The sequence below is a fragment of the Armigeres subalbatus genome, chromosome 3 (genome assembly GCF_024139115.2).
Source record: "Armigeres subalbatus isolate Guangzhou_Male chromosome 3, GZ_Asu_2, whole genome shotgun sequence".
Taxonomy (NCBI): Eukaryota; Metazoa; Arthropoda; class Insecta; order Diptera; family Culicidae; genus Armigeres; species Armigeres subalbatus.
In genome coordinates this window covers 198109159-198130064 of record NC_085141.1, presented here as the reverse complement: position 1 = coordinate 198130064, position 20906 = coordinate 198109159, and the positions used below count along the sequence as shown (strand labels likewise).

General features: G+C 42.4%; 1 protein-coding gene across 3 annotated transcripts in view; it reads right to left on the bottom strand.

The window, feature by feature from the left end:
• The window catches only part of LOC134225174 (dynamin), a 113274-nt gene that overhangs the window by 60194 nt on the left and 32174 nt on the right, over positions 1 to 20906 (bottom strand). For all 3 annotated transcript variants that reach the window (XM_062705033.1, XM_062705034.1, XM_062705035.1), the window contains exon 2: positions 10151 to 10224. In XM_062705033.1, the coding sequence (XP_062561017.1) occupies positions 10151 to 10224 (74 nt within the window). The remainder of the gene's footprint in view (positions 1 to 10150; positions 10225 to 20906) is intronic.

Below are 20906 nucleotides of genomic sequence, written 5' to 3'. Positions count from 1 at the left end.
TTGAAAACTCAGGATAAAAATCGAAAAAGTCGCGATCTCGATCACCTTCTGAGTGGGTAGTGTATACTTCTTTAAAGAAATCGGCAAACAAATTACATATTTCCTCTGGACCATTACCTGTTCTACCATCTAAATAAAGTTTCGATGGAAAATTGGCTGATTTTAATTTAGTGTTCACATAGCTGAAAAAATGTTTTGGACTTGTCTTGATTTCACGTTCAGTTTCAAATTATATTCATTGTATGCGATATTTATAGCACAGTTCAGTTGATCACAAATATTAAGATACTCCTCTAAATAATGTTGAAGATTATGCTTCTTGTAGTTTTTATGTGCTTTCTGCTTGCGATTTTTAAGATTTCTAATATCTCTTGTAAACCAAATTGGATTTTTCGATACAGCATGACTTCTCCGTCTTTTAACCGGCACTTCTTCCATTATTATATTGTTCAATGTGTTATAAAACTTTTCTGTCGCTTTATCAACATTTTGTTCGTTCCTTATAGCAGTTTGCCAATCTATATTCTTCAGTTTATGCTTTATATTTCCGTAGTTGGCTGATTGATAATCGAAGATTTCTTCAAACTCACATTCGATTGGTATATCATTCACGTGTACAAACAAAGAGAATTCAATTGCTGTGTGGAATACTTCATTTCGCCAAAGAGGAGCTAGTGATTCATTTACACAAAAATCTTCATAACAGTTAGTCAGCAATAGATCTAGATAACACTTTTGGATATTCTTCACATGATTGATTTGATTTAATCCTAAGTTAGCAATTTTATCGAATACAAAATGCAATAGCTCATTTTCCCCTATGACTGGAAGTAAAATGCTCTCATTGTCACAGTCCGGTATGAAATCTACATTTCTTTTGCCAGGTCTATTTGATGTGAAATCATGAAGTCGAACAATTCGGGAGCTTTGTTTCGCAGGACCTCCCATTCCAGTTCAAAACATTGAGTGTAGACAGATTATCCATCGCACACATATTTTGCCATCAGCTCCGAAAGAGCGAGAAATTGCATAGCTTTGCTGCTGTTATACTGAAAGCCTAGAGTAGAGCTCACGGGCTAGGCTTAGAAATTCGGACAAGGTAAATAGATCCGAGTTTTGACCTTTGGCTTCACCTGCTACCACTTGCGAAAAATAAACACCTGGCTGGACCAGAAGCTGGCGAAGGGCGCCCTCGTTGGACGGAAACTGACGAAGCAGTTTGGCGAGCGCGTGCTTGTTGTTTCTTTTCCTCGAGCTGTTTAATGTAGGACAGTCTTACTGGACATCCTCTGAAGCTGGCCGTGTGGTTTCGGCTACAATTCGCGCATTTGATCAAATTACGGTCACCGTTTCCTTGATCCGATGGAGCACATTGTTCTTTCACTTTCTTCGGGATTGTACAGTTCTTCGTGAGATGCAGTTCCCCACATTTCACACACTTTGGTTGGAGATTGCAGTGGCTCATTCCATGACCAAACTGCTGGCATCGGAAGCATTGGGCGACGTCAGTAACCTTCTTCGAATACGGCCGCCAGTTGACGATAACGTTGGATAGCGAACGAACTTTTCGTAGGTCCTGAAGCTTGTATGTTCCACGTTTGAATGAAACAACGTACAAGGTATTATTGCCAGATGTTGACGCATGTAGCAATTTGATACTCTGGGGCAATGTTGAGGGATTTCAACTCTGTTGTCACCTCTTCGGCGCTGACGATAGCAGGCAGACCAGATAAGACGAATCTGATAGGATTTTCACCGGAAGCCTGTGTGTGTAGAAGCGCACGTCTTTTTCCTTTAAGTGTGAGATGAACGAGTCGAAAATGTTTTCGGTATTCACTGTGAGTTGTATCCCTTCACGGCCTACACGTTGCAGGTACTCATTTTGCTGATGGATAGCGACATAGCAATGGCGTTGATTTCGGTCACACTTATGTCATGTACGTAGATGGGCGGACAGCGTACTTTTTACCGGTTGGAGGAGATTGGTGGTGCGCTCCAGTTACTTCCATATGCTGACTGCCATTATCCGCCAGCATTTGAAACTCATTATGGGTAGAAATACCTGCAATCGTCGATGTTGTTTCCCCACATGCACTGCAGGCGAGACATTGTATTGTACGCTTTGTAGAGGTGAAGCTATTCCATTGTTCTCGATCATCGAGTTCAGATGCACGGCAGATTTTGGATTCAATTTTTAGCTTTGTCGTAATTCTTGCGAATTACTATTTTTGTGGGACCACTCGAACCCGTCGCATCCTTATGGGAAGAGTCAGGGCGCTCGTGCGGTAATTTACCCAGTTTCGGTTGAATTGACTTTGATTTGATAACTTTAAGTAGGATACGATTGCAAACGATGTTGACACGGTGGCAACTTGCAACGAACTGGCATTATAAAATCATTTATTTTATTTTTTCAATTTTTAGGTACCAGCCAAAATTGAAAAATCTGGAGGATTACAAAATATCGTTGTTGTTGAATGTTTTTCATGAAAGAACTTAAAAAACAACTTGGTTTAGTACACAAAATAAAATTATTTCAATCACTCAGTGAAAACCGCATCTCAATTAATCGTTCCAATAATTAGTACCGTCATGTGTCCTAACTTCGCGCATTATAAAATCTTTTTTTTTTTTTCAATTTTTAGGTACCAGCCAAAATTGAAAAATCTGGAGGATTACAAAATATCGTTGTTGTTGAATGTTTTTCATGAAAGAACTTAAAAAACAACTTGGTTTAGTACACAAAATAAAATTATTTCAATTCGGTCCTCCCATCGACCGCCTGTGCTTAGCACAAAGACGAAGAACATGACCCAAGTAAACAAATGATTTTACCTACTGTACAAAACTGGCTACTTTTTGGAAATATTTGTATCAATTATGCTATGTTTGATATGTTTATTCGTCATTACTATTGAAAAGTGTGAAATTGTATGTATTTTGTGTTTATTTAGACTTTCGCTTTGTGCGCGAAATTAGGCATATGAGAGTCATTAGGGTGCCTAATTTCGTTTATTGTTGTTGCGTAGTTTCATTTGCAATATTCTAATGAAACAAAAGCAATATAATGCACAGGATAGTTTTACACTGAATAGAACCCGAGGAGTTCATTCCCATACGCTTTTTATCTAATTATCAGGCGGATAACCACCGACATCGACTAATGTTGACTTGAAAGATCTTATAGATTAGTGCTTGCAATAGCTAACAAATCCGATGTGTAAAATGATGCTAAACTTAAGTCGAGGATAAAACTACAGCAGCTTTTTCGATAATGTATATAATATTGAAGATGTCTTATATGAACCACATTTTTGAAGATGGCCTATGTAAGAGATAGCGGAATTTAAAGACTTTCATACATGATGTCTTGAATTTTTTTTAATGCACGTTGCTTAAGAAACATTGCTGATACAATGCCTTTTTCCTAAAATACGATTTATATTTCAGAAGAAAACGATATATTAGGAATTATGACTTGTGTCAACTAAAATTCATGAAGTAAAATCTAAGCAAAGCTCCAGACGGTCTACTACGTGATGCAGTATGTTCCCAAATGGCCACTACATGTTTTTCAATTACCGTTTTAACTTTATCAGATCTTAAGTGCGCGAAATTAGGGTACTTCACGGTAATCGAATTTAATCTATACCGTGGTTTTCTGGAGCTAATTGCATTACTCATCAACAGGCTACATTGCTGCTCGTGGCGCACACAAATTCAGGCTACTATGTTGCACTGCACATTTCAGTGATGCCCCCAAAGAAGTTTAACGATCATGACTAAAGATTCGTAACCTATCTTAAATTCGATTACTAATTATTGGAACGATTAATTGAGATGCGGTTTTCACTGATGTCGAATTCGTTTTTAAACCTGGGTCAGTGCCAACCCGAACCCTGAATAAAAACCCGGATTAATCCACCTAGCATTGGTGGTGCCTTTCTCGCATTTAGCTAAGACACCAACCTTATATGGCGCTTCTATAGTTCGATGTACCATTTTCTTCATAACTTTTAAACGCAATGACCGATCGCTATAAAATTCAATAGTGATCAACAAGGCTTTGTACCCTGTTTTTTTAAATTACTTTAGTGATTTTTCTTAAAAGCTAGAGTTCATCACTGCTTTGTCCCCTGTCGAGTGAAACTTGTTGCGAGAAAATCGGTTAAGGATTACTATACGAAAAGTTGTGTAATGTTTTTTATAGCTTTTGTGCACAGCACACACATACACACACATCGAGACGAAGTCGAAGAGCTCGTCACGGCCCTGCGGCGACAGTGTGAAGTGGAGGGTACCTATAGAAGCGATGGCCCCTACAGAGCGGTCTCCAGAGATGCTGGAGAGGATCATCGCAGGGCTCTTCCCACGTCACGACCCAAGTCCCTGGCCTCACTTTGTGGAGCTGCCAGGGCCAGGGTGACCGACGAGGGAAGAGTAACTGTGGCGGAACTTGCGGGGATTGCACAGTTCCTTAGTGTAGGTAAGGCGCCAGGACCGGATGGTATTTCTAACCTGGCCATCAAAGCGGCCATTGCTGAGGCTCCTGAGATGTTCAGATCTGTCATGCAGAGATACCTGGACAAGGTGTCTTCCCCGAAGCATGGAAAAGGCAGAGCTTGGTCCTATTGCCAAAGGCGGGAATACTACCGGGGGATCCGTCGGCATGTAGACCAATATGCCTGCTTGATATGGCGGGGAAGGTGCTCAAGAAGATCATCCTCAACAGGTTGTTGATACGCACGGAGGGTGCGGATGGTCTATCGAGTAACCAGTTTGGCTTCCGAAAAGGTAAGTCGACCGTAGACGCTATCTTGTCGGTTACCAAATCCGCGGAGATAGCTATCCAGCGTAAGAGGAGGGGAGTTCGCTATTGTGCAGTAGTCACTCTCGACGTGAGGAATGCTTTCAATAGTGCCAGTTGGGCAGCTATTGCAGATGCGCTCCTGCGTCTTGGAATTCCCGAGTACCTGTACAAGATTCTCGCAAGCTACTTCCCTGGTATACGACACGGAGGCGGGTCGGAAGTGCGTTGACATAACCTCAGGGGTTCCGCAAGGTTCCATACTGGGTCCGGTGTTATGGAACGTCATGTACGACGGTGTCTTGAGGTTGAAGTTCCCGGTGGGCGTGGTAATCGTTGGCTCCGCTGACGATATTACGCTGGAGGTCTACGGCGAATCGATCGAAGAGGTGGAGTTGACTGCAGCCTACTCGATCGCCATTGTGTAGGAGTGGATGAGTTCCAGGAAGTTAGAACTGGCTCACCACAAGACTGAGGTAGTTGTTGTTACCAACCGAAAGTCGGTGATGAGGGAAGGCAACTGCACGGTCACCTCTGAACGCTCCATCAAACTCTTGGGGGTAATGATCGACGATAAGCTCACCTTTGGTAGCCACGTCAATTACGCCTGCAAGCGTGCCTCCACAGCTATAGTGGCATTGTCCCGGATGATGTCCAATAGCTCTGCGGTTTATGCCAGCAAGCGCAAGCTTCTGGTTAGCGTTGCTCTGTCCATACTGAGGTATGGGGGGCCAGCTTGGGGCACGGCCCTGCGTATTAACTGCTACAGAACGAAGTTAGAAAGTACTTATAGGCTCATGTGCCTAAGAGTTGCGAGCGCGTACCGTACCGTGTCTTCGAAATGCGCGGCACGAGAGGCATCCGTAGGACTGTCAGGTTGGCCTCAATGGTCAAATGGCAGCGTGCGTAGGACAGTTCCACTAAGGGTAGATGGACACATAGGTTGATACCGGAGATAGGTACGTGGGTCAAGATGCGCCATGGGGAAATCACTTTCCACTTGACCCAGGTCCTTACAGACCATGGTTGCTTCAAATAGTACCTACACCGGTTCGGACACTCGGCCTCGCTCGAGTGTCCGGTGTGCGCAGGTTTAGAGGAAACGGCGGAACACGTGTTGTTCGTGTGCCCGCGTTTTCGCACAATGCGTGACCACATGCTTGCCACATGTGGTCTGGAAGATGAAGTTGGCTGGAACGCCGTTTTATCGGCTATCGTCCAAATCGTCTCGGAGGTACACAGAAGGTGGCGCGTGGACTCGAGGAATGGCTAGTTCAGGCGCAAATAAGAGGTGGTCCAAGAGTTCGGAGTCGGCTTCATGGATCATACCGGTGCCCTGTGGTCGAACTCGATCCTTTTATCGAACAAGTGGCCGCGTGAAGAACAACATGGTATCGTCGCTTTCGCGGCGTCGGTCAACCGGGCGGGTTCCGAGCCCGAGGACGGAAAGCAAAGCTGCGAACAGCAAGCACCCCATGGGAGGTTCGAAGTGCGTGAACTGATTTTTGCGGATGGTGGAATTTACTTTTGGGTGGATATAAATGGGAAACTGCTCCTGGAATTTATCTCATGGCTCCGATATTCATCTCATCAAAAACAAAGCAATGGAAAGGAATTTGGATTGTTTATTATTTTTGTGATTTTTCTCATCAGTGAGCACTAGAGTGGCCCAGCCTAGTATGGGGAGAAAAGGTTGAGAGGTAGGTAAGAAAATCTTTCTCTGAAAATTTCAGTCTGATCGGTTATTGCATAAGCTGGCGCAATTGATTTGAAGTTAATATGGGGGTTTCAGCCGAAATATATGGGAAAGCACACCTCAGTTACTATTTCGTACAGAAAATTGGATGGAAGTGCCCGATTGAGCCCAGATTTGCAGGAAATGAAGTTAACATGCCCATGAACAATTTGACATAAAATGCTACTATTACTAAATAAACTTTAAATCAGTTTTTGGCTGATTTATTTGGAGTTGAGTTGAGCACTTTGAAATTAATTAATTGCCATCAAAACATACGCATGCAATCAAAGGTGCCTGCGATGCGTGATTTCGCGCGCACTGAGACATAAGTAACTGCACGCGCGCCCCAACACATATCGCAGCTACCTTCGATTACATGCGCTTGTTTTCAAGGCAATTAATGAATTTCAAAGTGCTTGACCAAACTCCAAATAAATCAGCTAAAAACTAATTTAAAGTTTATTTAATCATAGTAGAATTTTATGTGGAATTGTTCATTGACATGTTAACTTCATCTCCTGCAAATCTGAGCTCAATCGGGCTTTTCCATCCAATTTCCTGTACGAAATAGTAACAGAGGTGTATTTTCCCATATATTTCGGCTGAAACCCCCATATTAACTTCAAATCAATTGCACCAGCTTATGCAATAACCAATCAGGCTGAAATTTTCAGGGAATGATTTTCTTACCTAAAGGCAAAATCCTAGGCCAGTCTAGTGAGCACGCATGTTGACAAAAAGAGGCGACGAAAATGGTGCTGCATTTCTTTGTTTCCCGATGAGATGAATATATGTTCAGTGAGATGGAGATCGAAACAGTTCCCCTATTTAATTATATTCAATAATCTCGTGCACATTTTTATATCAAGAATTTCGTATAGAATTCATGTAAAAGAGATTTACTATTCTACAAAAATTCATCTATTTCTGCAAAAGTTTTTTTTTTCGAAGAACACTCAGAATCATGTAATAAAAATTCTTCAGGATTCACTATTTTTTTTTCCTCGCTACTTCTCCTGATATAGGTAGGGTGGGTGTACAAATTGTCGCCATACATAAGAACAACTTTGAAAAAAAAAATAAGTAGAAGGCATGCGGGTCGACTTTATATATCAAGCGAAAGGTTTTACTTCTTGCTTCTTAGAACAGCTGTAAAAACCACAATAAAATTTGTTATTATCCTCCAAATTGATTTTGAGCCCCGTGCATTTTCAATTTTCAAGAATCTCCCGGAGGAATTGCTCAAGGTACTTCCGGGGAAATAATGTACGAAGCTTGGCGAGCAATTCCTGAAGGAAACTTCGAGTAAGTTCCTGTATTCCAGAAGGATTTCCTGAAGGAATTATATTGTAGGAATTTCCAAATTAATTCCTGGAGCAACTTCCAGAGAAAATCCTGGAACATTATTCAAAGATATTCCTAGAAGAATTTCCAAAGGAATTCATCTCGAAAGGATCCCTTGGAAAAAATATGGAGGAATGCCTGAAAGATATCGCCAAAAAATCAAGAAAGAATTTCTGAAGTAATGCCTGACAGAATTCTCGAAGAAAATTCTGAAACGCACGAAAGAGTTTTTGGGAGAATTTCAAAAGAAATTCTGCATAAGAAATAATTCTATTCGGTATTCCTGAAATATATATTTCTGACAATTCTTAGCGGATTTTGTGAACGGGTTTCAAGGGGAATTCCCAAACTACATAATTCCATCCACCGACCTAATTTAGGACACAATCTGTGAGCAAAACCTGAATGAACTTATGAATAGGGTGATCGGGGCAATATGGGCCACCTAAGGAAATCGTTCCGAAAAGCGTTTGAAAAGCTCAAAAAAACATCATTCAAATGTAGTTCACTTATACTAGAGAATGTTTCCTTTTATATTACGTCGAAGAATGACGAAAAATGCGTTTGGAAATTGTTGGAATGCACTTTTGAAAATGTATCGATTTCAATGTGTGTTCCCAACTATACGGGGCAATATGAGCCACCATTTGGGGCAGTATGGGCCACCCATCCAAAACGTTTATTTAGCCGAAAAAAGTATCGTAATATGTAAGAATATGATATTCCTACAACAGTTTGGAGTATTTCATACCAAATAAAATTAATAAACCGTACAACAGCGGACTGAACCGATTTGCCACTCTTCACCGTTTGAATAGCCACATTTCAATTGGTCAATGATCATTTTCTTTGCTTCGATCGCAGTAATGCGCTGTTGTAAATTTTCCGTAATGAATCTTCCATATATGATAATATTTTTGTATTTGACTACTGAAATTTGAACTTGTTCGGATTTTAAGGCCTGATATCTTGCTCTGTGCAGGTATGCGCATATTGCCCCATAGAGACTGGTTTTTGGGGAAACAAAGTTTTATGATAAATTGAAATTTGTATCAATACAAACATGTGTGCACAATATTCAATTTTAATACATCTTTTGATTATGGTTCATTTTTTACCTGTATTTTAATCAAATTTGTGTCAAAACCTTATTTATAAACTTCAAATCTTATAATAATTTTGCCTATGCAGCGAAAATTTACATTTTCAAGTGCATTTTCATGTTTGAATTGAATTTTAATGCGGTTTTCACGTTGATGCATATGTGGAGCATCCTCTTAAAGATCATATAACTTTTACATGATAAAACTTGTCAATAAGCTCAAAATGAAGGTGGCTCATATTGCCCCGTATGTTCATATTGCCCCTACTGCCCCTACATAACTTCCCTAACAATATTTTTAAAACTGAATCTAGACAACAGTACCGGATTAATTCCATTTAAAACTACAAATTCCCGAAAAAAATATTTTCAACGCGCATTTTATGTTATTTAACAGACAGTTTCGTTTCTCCCTTCTGCTTGTTTATTCCGCCCAGCTGCACCCACCCACGTGGTTTTGACAGTTGAAGTACAGTTGTATTGGTGAACCCGAAGCGAAACCGTGAAACAACACAGTGCGAACTAGGGATCCTACATCTAAATCGTCTGGAAAAGTATTCGCACATCTCTTAATATAGGATCCCTAGTGCGAACCCGACAGCTTTGGGGTTGGAACTAACGAGCCTGGATTGAAAACAAAGAGACGCAATACTCCTACCTTTAACAACCTTGTGCTCGATTGGAACAACTGATTTGACAGCAAATGCGCTGTTCCAATTTTGACACTTCATCTCTTTGTTATGAGTGCAGCCTCTTTAGTTGGAACTAGTGCGAACCTAGTTCCAACCTGAGCGAATAAAAAAACACTTTGACAGCACTTAGGTTGGAACTGGTTCCAACCTAGTTGGAACTTTTTAAAAACGAATTCGACATGAGTGAATGCTGTTGCGTATTCCTTTTAGCTATGTAGGTTTTCTTTTAACCTGCGCCTAATGGGGAAATGTCATTTACAGTATAATGAAAAAATAAATTTCCCCATACTAATTTGCATGCAAACTTGAAACGGCTTGTGCTAAATCAGTTATAATCTAAATGAGCTCAAATTTTCAGGGGACACTCAGAATATGGTAGAGAATCAGATGAGCACTGTGGAGCAAAATCAATTTTTTCAACCACCCTAATATGTATCAAGTTTTCGATAACAGTTTGAAAAACTTACCAACGGTTCCATTAATGAGCTGTAGGATCAGTGGTCTTCGGGTAACAATACCAGATCCTCTAGGAAGAAAGTCTCTGAAAGCAGAAAGTATGTGTACAATGAGTTACTATATGTTACAATTGTGAATTTATGTTTTTTCATTATTATATTGGAATTTAGAAATCAAATAAATTAGATTATTTTAGAGCAGCTTAATTGGTTTTAAACCAGTAGAACTAAATATTGAGAGAAGTGTTTTTGATGGTGAATAAAAAAACTACTGACATAATAATGACAAATTTTGCTATGATATAATTTTGAATCGATTACTACCCAATAATTAATCGATTCAATAATCGAGAAGAATCGAGAGAAATCGATTAGTTACTAATCGAATAATCTGAATTTTACGACATCATAAGGATGTCGATTACTTCGATTAATCGATTCATCGTTATGATAATCGATTAATTTTAAATCGATTTCTACCCAACGATCAATCGATTCTATAATCGACAAGAATCGAGAGTAATCGATTAATTACTAAGGGATCTAGAGATGTCTTAAAATCCAGATTAATCGATTAGTAACTAATCGATTAGTCTCGAAGCTTGGCGATGATTGAATCGATTAATCGATGAGTAGTAATCGATTCAAAGTTAATCGATTATCACAATGATGAATCGATTAATCGAAGTAATCAACTAATTTGCAACATCTTAAAAATGTCGTAAAATCCTGATTAATCGATTAAAAACTTGATTCTTGTTTTATCGATTATTGAATAGATTAACCATTGGGAAGTAATCGATTCAAAATTAATAGATTATCACAACGATGAATCGATTCATCGAAGTAATCGATTAATTTGCGACAACTCGCGCCCCGGTTTTGATGGTTTATCACTTAAGGCTCAAATTACCGTCATCCAGTCATTGACGAGAAAGACAGCCACGTGCTCGTACCACCCCAGTAATAAAACCACCCACCGAGGAGAAAAAGCAGTCTTCAGCTGGATGGGGGAAGTATTTTTGCTTCAAAACTACATCATCCAATAGCGATGACATAATTATATCCGGTGGATCCGTCATTTGGTTAGATTTCGCTTCAGTTTTCAAAAAAAAACTGCCTTTTGCAACATTTTTTTCCAAGAAGGGGAAATCGACGATTTACTCTCACACTCTTTTGTATATGAGAGAGCGTGAGAGTAAATCGTCGATTTCCCCTCTTGGAAAAAAAATGTTGCAAAAGGTAGTTTTTTTGAAAACTGCCCATGTTGCTCTAGCGTGTGCTATAAGCCATTTTATGAGACAGATTCGATCAGCTGATCGAAATTTTGAGTGAACTGCTCGGTCTTTGTTTTGGTAAATTTGCATGCAAACCATCATCATTTCGTCATCATCATCATCATCATTTCATTTCATTTTCGCAAATGTTCCTTGTAGAAAGTAAATATTAGTGCTAGATCTCCTGTCATATGGACTTTCTATAAAATGGCTTATCAGCTATTTTATAGAAAGCTCATATGACAGGAGCCCTAACACTAATATTTACGTTTTACAAGGAACATTTGCGAAAATGGAATGAATTGATGATGATGATGACGAAATGATGATGGTTTGCATGCAAATTTACCAAAACATAGACCGAGCCGTTCACTCAAAATTTTGATCAGCTGATCGATTCTGTCTCATAAAATGGCTTATTGTAGGGTGCTGTCAATACGATACACGCGGCGTTTCACATTCAAAAGGGACAACCGCACCTTAGGGAATGCCGCAATGTTATCTCCCCATAAGAATCGACTATGATACGGGCAGCAAAAAGCGCGGAGGGTCGTTATCTGTGGGGAGCGCCGCGTGTACTTTCGCCAAATGCGTTAATATTTTGACAAATCGAAATGACATTTTTAAAACTTGAACATCAATCTATTAGTTGCACTCTGTTGCACTCAGTGAATTAATTTTATTTAGAAAAATATATCAAGCTCTTTTAGTGGAATGTATTCAACCGTCTAAGACGAATTAAGTACTCTCCATTTAATTCCACCAATTATTTTCGATATCTTTGCAGATACGTATTTCGACCACAACTGTGTGGTCGTCTTCAGTGTCTCGTACTTGACTCGACTCGAGTCGAATGCATATCGAAGACAAAGTACATGCTTGTGGGGAGAGCCGAGCGCGACAGGGCCCGCCTGGGAAGCAGTATTACAATGGACGGGGATACCTTTGAGTTGGTCGAGGAATTCGTCTACCTTGGATCCTTGCCAACGGCTGATAACAATGTTAGTCGTGAAATACGAAGGCGCATCATCTGTAGAAGTCGGGCCTACTACGGGTTACAGAAGAAACTGCGGTCAAAAAAGATTCACCACCGCACCAATAAATGTGGCATGTACAAGACGCTGATTAGACCGGTAGTTCTCTACGGACATGAAACATGGACAATACTCGAGGAGGACTTGCAACCACTCGGAGTATTCGAGAGACGTGCTTAGGACCATCTTTGGCGATGTGCAAGAAGACGGTGTGTGGCGGAGAAGAATGAGCCACGAGCTCGCCCACGGCGAACCCAGTATCCAGAAGGTAGCTAAAGCTAGAAGGGTACGATGGGCAGGGCATGTTGCAAGAATTCCGAACAGCAACCCTGCAAAGCTGGTGTTCGCTTCCGACCCGGCAGGTACAAGATGACGTAAAAAACACAGCACAGGTGCAAAACGACTTGGAGAGATGCGGCCTCGAACCGTGTATTGTGGGGTCAAATTGTTGATTCAGTGTTATCTGCTTAAATGTAAACTAATTAATGAAATAAAAAGAGAATATTTTTTGCTCTTTGTTGTTAAAAATTCTCGAGTAAGTCTGAGCTACTTTAAGTACTTCGAGCTGAATCATTAAACGAACTAATCTTATGAGAACATTTCATAAGAATGGAATACCTTGTTCCGTCAAATTCTGAATTTATATTGTTACGAACGGCTAGCTAAGGGCGTCTATTCTCAAGGTCGATTTCACCTTTTCCAGGGGGACTCACGAACAAATAGTCCGGTCCACATCCCAATATTCTCTTCTTCACTCCCGGAGCACAATTTACGGTGTTTCCACTATCGGGCTGTTTCAGACCAATAAACGTCTTCTGCGCTCCATCGACAAACCATCACTCCCTTCCGGAAGCTATCCTCTCACTCCTCTCCTTTTTTTCCTTCGCATCTGAGAAACATGTGTACCAACATTGGGTAATTGAAGATTGTGAACGGTAAGATGTGAGATATGGGTGTCAGTATGTATATAATATACTATATGTTTTTAAATTTAAATCTTTATAAGGGAAAAGTATTTAGATTAACTTATTTTGTTACTGGTTTTTAAGAATATTCGTGGTATCAACTTGAATTTAACGTGTTGGCAAACATTTGTTTGTCGATTTGTTGGTAACAATATTGGATATCCAGCAAGACTATGTCCAAGGGCTTGACGATCCCTCCCCAGGCCATCTGCGAGTTGTGGGGCTTGCCTAGGATGTGGTGGGGTTTGACAGTCGGCCCTGTTAAACCTCTATAAAAAGCTGCATGTATCCACAAGTAGGCCCCACCAAAGCGAATGTGTGCCGCTCAAAGCGCACAAGCCCAAGTCCTGGTGTTAGGTGGGACGCTAAACAGCCCTGACACGACGGCCCTCCGACGAGACAGGAGGTTTGCGCAGGCCCAATAAGCCGCCTGGAAAACCAATGATTACGAACAATATAAGAGATAATGCGACTCGATATAATTGGCAAAGACCTAGGCGACGAATACAGGATCACGATTGGAAGCTTGGAACATGGAACTGCAAGTCGCTAGGTTTCGCAGGTTGCGACAGGATGATCTACGATGAATTACATCCCCGCAACTTCGCCGTCGTGGCGCTGCAGGAGATTTGCTGGACAGGACAGAAAGTGTGGAAAAGCGGGCATCGAGCGGCTACCTTCTACCAAAGCTGTGACACCACCAATGAGCTGGGAACCGGCTTCATAGTGCTGGGTAAGATGCCCCATTGTGTGATTGGGTGGCAGCCAATCAACGCAAGGATGTGCAAGCTGAGGATAAAAGGCCGTTTCTTCAACTATAGCATCATCAACGTGCACTGCTCACACGAAGGGAGACCTGACTACAAGAAAGAAGCGTTCTACGCACAGCTAGAGCAGACATACGATGGATGCCCACTGCGGGTCAAAATCATCATCGGTGACATGAACACACAGGTAGGAAGGGAGGAAATGTATAGACCGGTCATCGGACCGGATAGTCTGCACACCGTATCGAATGACAACGGCCAACGATGCATAAACTTCGCAGCCTCCCGCGGAATGGTAGTCCGAAGCACCTTCTTTCCCCGCAAAAATATCCACAACGCCACATGGAGATCACCTAACCAAGAAACGGAAAACCAAATCGACCACGTTCGGCCAAATCGACGGTCAATTTTTCTCCGACATCACGAACGTCCGCACTTACCGCAGTGCGAATATTGAATCCGACCACTACCTCGTTGCAGTATGCCTACGCTCAAAACTCTCGACGGTGTACAACACGCGTCGAAGTCGGACACCGCGGCTTAACATTGGGCGGCTACAAGACGGTAGACTAGCCCAAGAATACGCGCAGCAGCTGGAAGTGGCACTCCCAACGGAACAGCAGCTAGGCGCAGCGTCTCTTGAAGATGGCTGGAGATATTCGATCCACCATTGGTAGCACCGCAACCGCTGCACTTGGCACGGTGTCCCAGGATCAGAGAAACGACTGGTATGACGACGAATGTGAGCAGTTAGTAGAAGGGAAGAATGCAGCATGGGCGAGATTGCTGCAACACCGCACGAGGGCGAACGAGGCACGATATAAACGGGCGCGGAACTGACAAAACTTGATTTTCCGGAGGAAAAAGCGCCAGCAGGAAGATCGAGACCGTGAAGAGACGGAGCAACTGTACCGCGCTAATAACACAAGAAGTTTTATGAGAAGTTGAACCGTTCACGTAAGGGCCACATGCCACAGCCTGATATGTGTAAGGACATAAACGGGAACCTTCTTACGAACGAGCGTGAGGTGATCCAAAGGTGGCGGCAGCACTACAAAGAACACCTGAATGGCGATGTGGCAGACGAAGAAGGCGGTATGGTGATGGACCTGGGGGAACGCGCGCAGGACATAATTCTACCGGCTCCGGATCTCCAGGAAATCCAGGAGGAGATTGGTCGGCTGAAAAACAACAAAGCCCCTGGGGTTGACCAACTACCAGGAGAGCTATTTAAACACGGTGATGAGGCACTGGCTGGAGCGCTGCACTGGGTCATTACCAAGATTTGGGAGGAGGAAGTTTTGCCGCAGGAGTGGATGGAAGGTGTCGTGTGTCCCATCTACAAAAAGGGCGATAAGCTGGATTGAAGCAACTACCGCGCAATCACATTGCTGAATGCCGCCTACAAGGTACTCTCCCAAATTTTATTATGCCGCCGACTAGCACCAATTGCAAGGGAGTTCGTGGGGCAGTACCAGGCGGGTTTTATGGGCGAACGCTCCACCACAGACCAGATGTTCGCCATTCGCCAAGTACTGCAGAAATGTCGCGAATACAACGTGCCCACACATAATCTATTCATCGACTTCAAAGCCGCATATGATACAATCGATCAAGACCAGCTATGGCAGCTAATGCACGAAAATGGATTTCCGGATAAACTGACACGGTTGATCAAAGCGACGATGGATCGGGTGATGTGCGTAGTTCGAGTTTCAGGGGCATTCTCGAGTCCCTTAGAAACGCGCAGAGGGTTACGGCAAGGTGATGGTCTTTCGTGTCTGCTATTCAACATCGCTTTGGAAGGGGTAATACGAATAGCAGGGATTAATACGAGTGGTACAATTTTCAATAAGTCCGTCTAGCTATTGGCTTCGCCGACGACATAGATATTATGGCACGTAACTTTGAGAAGATGGAGGAAGCCTACATCAGACTGAAGAGGGAAGCCAAGCGGATTGGACTAGTCATTAACACAATAAAGACAACAATAAAAAGGTTCAAGAGAAGACCATTTGAGCCACCCACCGCGAGTTTGCATCGGTGGTGACGAAATCGAGGTGGTAGAAGAATTTGAGTACTTGGGCTCACTGGTGACTGCCGAAAATGATACCAGCAGAGAAATTCGGAGACGTATAGTGGCTGGAAATCGTACGTACTTTAGACTCCGCAAGAGCTCCGATCGAATAGAGTTCGCCGCCTTACAAAACTGACTATCTACAAAACGCTTATTAGACCGGTAGTTCTCTACGGACACGAGACCTGGACGATGCTCGTGGAGGACCAACGCTCACTGGGAGTTTTCGAAAGGAAAGTGTTGCGTACCATCTATGGTGGGGTGCAGATGGCGGACGGTACGTGGAGGAGGCGAATGAACCACGAGTTGCATCAGCTGCTGGGAGAACCATACATCGTTCACACCGCGAAAATCGGACGACTGCGATGGGCCGGGCACGTAGCCAGAATGTCGGACAGTAACCCGGTGAAAATGGTTCTCGACAACGATCCGAGGGGCACAAGAAGGCGAGGTGCGCAGCGGGGGATCGATCAGGTGGAAGATGACTTGCGGACCCTCCGTAGACTGCATGGTTGGCGACGTGTAGCCATGGACCGAGGTGGATCGATCAGGTGGAAGATGACTTGCGGACCCTCCGTAGACTGCATGGTTGGCGACGTGTAACCATGGACCGAGCCGAATGGAGAAGACTCTTATATACCGCAAAGGCCACTTCGGGCTTAGTCTGAATAAATAATAATAATAATAATAATTATAAGGCGACTCAGTTTCTCACTCGTACCTTCTTAAGGTACTGCAGTTGTATAAGATAGACGGTAACGTCATCAGGCTAATGCAGCACGCTATGGGGATGTGGAGCACATCCCTACACATTACCGATGAAGAAAAGGTGTTACGGTCCAGGACTCTCAGCATCAGGAGGGGCATATTCCAAGGCGATACCTTTAGTCCTTTATGGTTTTGCCTAGCCATGAACCCTCTTAGCAGAGCACTCAACCAACACAACTATGGCTATCATTTGAAGAGTGGGGAAAGGAGTACAAACATTACCCACACCTTCTTTATGGACGACTTGAAGCTGTTTGCGGAATCTGTGGAGAAGCTGCACCAATTTCTGCGGCTTGTAACGGTATTCAGCAAAGACATCCGGATGGAGTTTGGTATCGATAAATGTCGATCCATACATCTACACTGGGGTCACCTGGTGGATGCCGACAGTTTCCGCGTCAACGAACAGGAGGAGATTCGAAACATGGTTGAAGGCGAAACGTACAAGTTCCTAGGTTTCCTGCAACTGAAAGGAATTCGCCATACGACGATCAAGAAAGAGCTGCAGGAAAAGCTCTTGCATCGTGTCAACGGTATTTTGAAGAGCCTCTTGTCGACCGGCAACAAGGTGAAAGCGATAGACACGTTTTCTGTGCCTTTGTTGACAAGTTTTGGGATGGTGAAGTGGACCAAGACTGACTTGGAGGCGTTAGAACGAGCAGTACGAGTGGCGTTCACTAAGCATCGCATGCGCCATTCAAAATCGTCCATTGAGAGAGTCACCCTGCCACGTACAGTAGGAGGAAGAGGCGTCACCGATATACAAACACTATGTGTTTCCCAGATCCAGCAGTTGCGAAGATACTTCGTGGAAAGCCAGAACCGCCACAAAATCTATCGCGCAGTGTGTGAAGCTGACCACGGATTCAGTGCCCTGCATCTGGCCCAGGAGGACTATCAGCTGAATTGCGACATCAAATCTGTCGACGAGACTATCGCATCGTGGAAGCAGAAGGAGTTGCATGGGACGCACCCCCATCAACTGGAGCTGGAATATATCGACAAAGCGGCGTCGAATACGTGGCTGGTGCGGAGTGAACTCTTCTCAGAAACAGACAGATTCATGGTAGCCATCCAGGACCGGGTAATTGCGACGAAGAACTATCGGCACTATATATTGCACGAAAACGTGGAGGACCGCTGCAGGAAGTGCAATTCAGTAGGAGAGACGATCGAACATATCGTGTCCGGGTGTTCAGCCTTAGCTGATTCAGCCTATCTCGGTCGTCATAACGAAGTAGCCAAGATTGTGCACCAACAGCTTGCTTTAAAGCACAACTTGGTTTAGCATAGCATTAGCATTGTTACGGTGTAATTCGTAGATTGGACACTAGTGATACTCATGTTTTACTTTTGAGATCCTTATCTAGAATGCTATCAGAAATCAAGAAGGGGAGTGGTCCTTGATTCCAGTCTCAAATAAAAATAACAAAAGCATGAGGATTACTACTCCTGGCCACGCCCATCTTCACCGTAACTAGGGAAAGGAAGGAAGTGTTGATGTAGTACTTACTTAACGAGAGGCCACCGACTTAGCGACACCCTCCATAAGTACCACGGAGTTGGATAATGAGGAAGGTAATCGTTGGGTCAGGATTTGCCTGTAGCTGGCAATGTAACCGTGGTAGATCTCACCCCGTAACACACCATGTAAAGGTGTCTACCCAGCATTACGGGTCCTTGCTTTAAAGCACAACTTGGTTAACCAGTTTGTCGCCTACTGCAAATGTGCCTGTCCCGGTTCTGGAAAATAGTTTCGTGAAGCTGTACTGGGATCGCGAGATCATAACGGATGTCCTCATTCGTGCCAATCGGCCCGATATTGTGATCTACGACAAAAGGATGAAGCGGGTAACCCTCATCGATATTGCTGTAAAACTAGACCATAATGTCCAAACAACATTCTCCAACAAGATAACGAAGTACCACGACTTGGCGGAGGAGTTGAAGCAGATGTGGCACCTGGAGGACGTGCGTATAATTCCGGTTGTTATCTCAGCAACCGGAATCGTCCCGAAATCTCTTCTGAGATCCTTAGGAGAGCTGGAACTATCTCATAACCTCCATAGCATCCAAAAGACAGTGGTTCTTGGAACTTGCAGCATCGTAAGAAGATTCCTGAACCACCATAACTAATACATCCGGTGCAAACGTTTATTATAGGATTTTAAGTCAACCGGCGAATGAGATCCACAGAGCCTAATCCCCTTTGGCATTCAGATTGCCCGGGGTAGGTGAAAATTCCCAGCACGCTTGCTGAGGAAGTGCCAAAACTCTATAATAATAACAATCCAGCGAGATGATTTCTTGAAGTGTCGATGGACGAGTGGTGTATTCATGCGCTACCTAATCTCGACGTCCATCGTTTGAATCCAGGTTATATATATTAGGAAATATTCACCCAAGTTTTTTTTACGCGGTTGGAATTCATTGATTTCTCGATTAACCTAAGCTTTCACAGCTTTTTAAATACTCCTTGAATTTTCTTTAATTTTTTGTGAATTTTTTTCGTGGGGTTAACTCATTGCTTCATTGACGCTGAAGGTCTTCGGGCCGATTTCTTCATCTCCGCTTAGTGCTTAAACCAGGTTTAAGCGTATGGGTAAGCGTCGGTTAAGAGTTAAGCGGAGGTGAAGAAAAAAGCAATTAAACGACTAAAACCAAACCGTGTAAAAAACGCTGATTAATCCAACTAGCGGTGTTGGTGCCTTTCTCGTGAAAAAAAAACTAAAAAAATATGAGTGAGTGTTTCTTAGCGTATTTTGCCAATAGAAAATAGTATTTTGGCCATAGCTTCTGATCCCATATAATGTAATTAAATCTTATAAACTTCATTGCTATTGACACAATAAATCTTGATCTTTCCAGCCATAACGCCTTCACTTCATAGTTTTTCAATTTGAGTTGTTTTTTTAGGGTGTCGGTTGTCGACCACCTTTTTCGAAACGGCATAAAATCAACGCTTAACAAAATTGGTAATATTATTGAAGAGAATTATATTACTAGATGGTTTAGTAAAGATTGAGAAAAAAATGTGTAACATGTTGTAAAGTAGTTGTGCAGGCACGTCAAAAGAATCTCAATAGATTCACCAGATTCGCTGGAGAAAGGAATAGAGGTTCTTGATCATATGTATAGCACACATATTCAGCTTGAAGCCGTATAGGTGAGTTGAAATAACATTTACATTTACATTAAATGTTAGTTGGGAATAACACGATTTGTAGTTTCTCCCCGTGTCACCTTAAGATACACTTGTACTTCTGGATGTATACTGTGAATGATTGAATCAATCATAAATATTACTCTTAATGAATGACCTGAGGCAAAATCGAGCTTTAAAAGTTTATTTTAGTTCTAAATTTGATTCATGATTCCCAACATTACGAAATTTCACTTTATATTCATTTTAAAATGAATATATTTGGAAAACTTAGAAGAATTTCCTGGGCATGTTCATTAGATTTTTTCGGCGAAGTATAAAAAAGGTTCTCCTGTTAATGTCTTAAAATTATTCCAAAAAAATCCGAAAAGAAAATCTCTGAGAAACAACAATTAAAAATTGCCACCCCGATGGTCGCCAGTGACGAAATCTCGAACGATCCACTCAACAACATTTGTAGGTGATTTCAGCAAGGATACGACGCGTTCGACTTCAACTTGCCATCTAAGGCTTTTCGACGACGCTTATGCGTAATACTCATTTTAAATTAGATTATATAGGAAGAATGGCGGCTTTGGCAGGTTTTGTTCTATTATTGGCAGGGTTTTTTTTTTTGGCTGACTATGCTCAAATTTGGCCTAAACATTCTTTGCATATCAAAGAATATTGTGGCCCAATTTCATAAAATTTGGTCGACAAAAACCTCCCTGACAATAA